General features: G+C 33.6%; 1 protein-coding gene across 4 annotated transcripts in view; it reads right to left on the reverse strand.

The window, feature by feature from the left end:
- Window positions 1-4,169, reverse strand: part of LOC128217851 (protein SSUH2 homolog) — an 11,446-nt gene continuing 7,277 nt past the window's right edge. For all 4 annotated transcript variants that reach the window (XM_052925266.1, XM_052925268.1, XM_052925267.1 and 1 more), the window contains 3 exons: window positions 1,644-1,746; window positions 1,247-1,351; window positions 1-829 (listed from right to left, as the gene is read on the reverse strand). In XM_052925266.1, coding sequence (XP_052781226.1) covers window positions 683-829; window positions 1,247-1,351; window positions 1,644-1,746 — 355 coding nt within the window. In that variant the 3' untranslated portion in view covers window positions 1-682. The remainder of the gene's footprint in view (window positions 830-1,246; window positions 1,352-1,643; window positions 1,747-4,169) is intronic.

The following is a 4,169-nucleotide window of genomic DNA, read 5'->3' on the forward strand; positions in this document are numbered from 1 at the left end:
AAGATTTCTACATGCACTATTAATCCAACAGACAACATGCGAACAATTCGTGGCGAATATTTAAGATTTCAACATTTTTATATTGTGATAAACAAGGGCAAATACAGGCAGTAGTATCCAATGCATTAACTGAATTAAAATGAATATGTATATATATAAAGATTACAAAATTCCACCTCATGAATTGTACACATAACATACAGTATAATATATATACATCATATTTTGATTTGCTCTTTTGTTTTTATTTCTTATCTATAAACCACAGGTATCAATATATTTACAGGCAAAGGTTTAACAGGTTATTACCGTATGTTATGTTCATGTACATTGTATACATGTCTGTACAGGCCAAAGTCACACATGGAGGAAACACAATACTTTAATTCCTGGCCCCCTTTTCCGAACAATTTTAAGTTCCTTATAACCAGATCAAACTAAGCAAACTATTTTTGTTTTAGTATACTTTTTTTGTTATGGTATATAACTGTTATTAGTTTTATGATATCTGCATGGTAATGACGAAAAAACACAAATTTTATATTAGACAATCAAGTTAATGTAATTGAATTGTCCCAATAAAATAAAATACTTATGCATGTAATGCTTAAGGTTTATATGGGTATCTATCTGCCCCCACAATCACACCCCACCCAACCCCTCTTCTCCACTGGGGCGTGGTTCACAGCACGGTACATCCACAACAGCATTGCTGGGGGTAGTTCGGGGCGTAGACTTTCTTCTCAAATCCGTACACGAAGTAGTCCGAGTTTGTGTCCTTCCATTTGTACATCGCTTGGGTCACCGGCACGATACGCACTTGGTGGCGCTGAAATTACAAATGTTACATTATTGATTTTAGAAAAAGTAACTGTGTTAATTCCTTATTTTTAGAGCAATTCGTTTTAAAAAACGTACATACATATTTTAAGAAAACAATGGTATTTACAGGGAAAAGACTTAATCAAGATCCTTTTAATTGCAAAAAATCAAGGTCAAGGGACACAACTCTACAGGACAAACATTTTCTCGATTACTGTTATCATGATAAAAATCCACATATTTTTATCGCTACTTGGGAACATAATAATAATCGGATATAGATATTTTATAGTGTTTTATTACATTTTCATAAATATTGCAATGTATGTTTCCCTTGTATTAAATCTAGGTCGAATATTCGAAACTTAACAAATCAAAATCTTTGTCATTAAAATGCGCTATAAAGGTTATACCATCCCATTACCTGCATCAGTAGCCTCTCCGACGGGAAGGCGGTGGCGTGTTGGTTCACCAGCCTGTTTGAAGCATTGTTGATCTCCGCGTCCGGGAAGTGGTTAATCGGCCACACCTTTACATATACAACATCGTATAATTAAAACATGTTTTAAAATGTCACATGCACAAAAATATGGGCACACTGGTGTAAATTGTAAAGACTAACAACCTTTGATTTATATTCCGTCTGGACAAAACAGTTACTTCCATGATCTTGAGATGTACAAACTACATTTGAAGGCATAAAAACTGTCATAACTCTTTGAAAATGGCATAACCAACACTATACACATGTAAAACGAAGCCTTAAGGCCGAGTTACACGACACTTTATTCAAATAATAATGTATGGCCATGGTTCCCTACCCTCTGTTGAGTCTCTGTAAAGGCCACCCGTCCTGCCACGTTACGAATCAGGTGGTCCGGAAGTGCCGTCCGCTCAACGATGTGGTCCGTCAGGTGGTTAGTCCTGATGGGAGTGTGGAGAGCAAGTGTAAATTAATTTTATGTTTTCAGTAAAATAAAAGAGTCCATGAGTGAACAATTCACTTACAACATGTCCCGCAGTGTGAAACACAGATAGTCTAGTCGATCTACCGAAAAAAAGGCCAAACCTGGACAAAATTAGGACACAAATGAATCCTAGAAGTTCATCATCCAGAACATTTCTAGGGCCAATAAGTAAAAAGTTCCCACAAATTCCATTGGTGTAGATTTAATTTTTTCAAGGTCAAAGTCTATCTTCTTAGTTTTTGTTATTTTATTCTTATATCTATGTTATATAAAACAGCTTTAAATTGTGGGTTGATCTTCTTGTCATTTATCATGTTTTGATGGATTAGAGAAAAGTCATGGCGTTACCATATTTTCATTGATTTAATGGGTAACGTTGTCTTTTTGTGAAGGTCATGGCCGGAATTTTGAATACATTTAATTCATTTATATAAACAAATAAGTAAATCTTTTACTTAATACAAATATATTTGTTATATTTATTATTCATATCTATAAAATCATACTCAATAATTATTTTAATACTATGGAGGCTTAAATTAAAAACATCTTCCATTTTCTAGAACTGACATGATTTTAGCTCAATTTTTCGAAGAATACTACTCGCCCCGCCCTTCTTCGACGCTCTCCGGTTTAAGTTTTAGGACATATTAACATTTTCCACTTATAACTCCAATACCCTTCATTCCATTCACTGAATACTTCACACAGGTGTTCAGGACCATCACACATGAGGTAACATTACTCCGAATCATCCTAAATACAACGTGTGGCCTGTTTGACTAAGGAACTTAAGTACTTAGGTTAAAGTTTTAGGGCAGGTTGGGATATTTATTTAACTTCTATATCCTGTGTCGGGTTATATTTTGAGGGCAAGTTGGGATTTTACTCATAACTTATCTATATTCGTTCAACTGACTTAAATTTTCACACATTCATTGACGAGAATCTAACAATTAATAGGCTGCATAACACTATTTCCTCCATAATACAAATTCTGTCATTCTATTGACTTAAAAAACTTGGTTAAAGTTTTAGGGCACATTGTGCCCGGTTTAAGGGCAAGTTGGGATTTTTAATAATTACTTCCATACCCTTTTTTCAATTGACTTTACACTTCACACAGTTGTTTATGGCCATCATACAATAAGGTTATATTATACCATATTTTCCTTAATACAAATAATGGCCCTTGATAGACTTAAATGTTTGGTTAAAGGTTTTGGGCAACTTTAGGTTTTAACTTAGATCTCAAATACTTTTCATTCAATGGCCTTCATACTTTACACAGTAGTAATCATAACTCTGTGTGTTCGTTTGTTCATCATAAGGTTACATAACTCCATAATAACCCTAAATACACGTTATAGCCCTTGCTTGATTTTTTTATTTTTTTATTTTTTATCTCTTTAATGCTTTTGACTTGCACATGTTCATATTTAACCAGATCTTCACAAAGTTAAACCTAGTTGTTTTAAAGACGTACGTCGTTGTTCGGGTGTGCCGCGGGCGAGAGGGCGGCCTCAAACTCACCTATGGTATCGAATAATTTTAGTTCGGTTCGCATAAAGTGACCAAACATGAAATAGTTTATGGAGACTTTCATCGGAGTGCGTTTAGGGCCCTTAGGTTCAAGGTCAATGTCACTGTTACAAAAAAAAAAGTTTGGTACTAAATTCCTGTTTAGCTGCACTCTCACAGATTTACCATTTTTACAACTTTAATACTTTTGTCTTGGAAAGAGCAAATTTTTGCGTCAATATCTGCAAATTAATGATATAAGATTGCTGACAAAAATCAGATCGTAGATTTGCATATTTCTGTTCGAAAATTAATGTTTTATGGCCTAAACCTAACGGTTTGAAGAAAAATCCATAAAACATCATTTTTTTAACTGAAATATAAAAATCTGCGATCTAATTATTTGTCAGCAGTCTTATATAACTGGTTTCCATGGATTTTCGCAAAAATTGGCTCGTTCCAAGACAAAAAATAAAAAAAGTTGTCAAAACGTTCAATCTGTGAGAGTGCAGCTTTAAGGTTGAAATATTGCTATAAACTGTTAATTGTTACATGGTTATTTATTTTATTGTTTGTTTTAGTCTGTTCGTTTTTACAACAGCAATTCCTTCCTGTTACCAAATAGTTTCTTCCTGTTATGATACCACAGTTAAAAGTAGGGAGCCTAACAGGGCAAAATAATTCATGGCAAATTAACATAATTATTAAAATTGCTCTGTTTCATTTAAAATCCGGTTACAGGAAGGAAACTTAAAATTCAAACATATTAATTAAGTAACGTTAACATAGTTTTTCTTGTTACATGATAAGTTTAATTTACAATGGGTGGGTTGTTCACAACTTTTTTAAAGTTAACAA

Source organism: Mya arenaria, chromosome 14 (assembly GCF_026914265.1).
Source record: "Mya arenaria isolate MELC-2E11 chromosome 14, ASM2691426v1".
NCBI classification, from domain to species: domain Eukaryota; kingdom Metazoa; phylum Mollusca; class Bivalvia; order Myida; family Myidae; genus Mya; species Mya arenaria.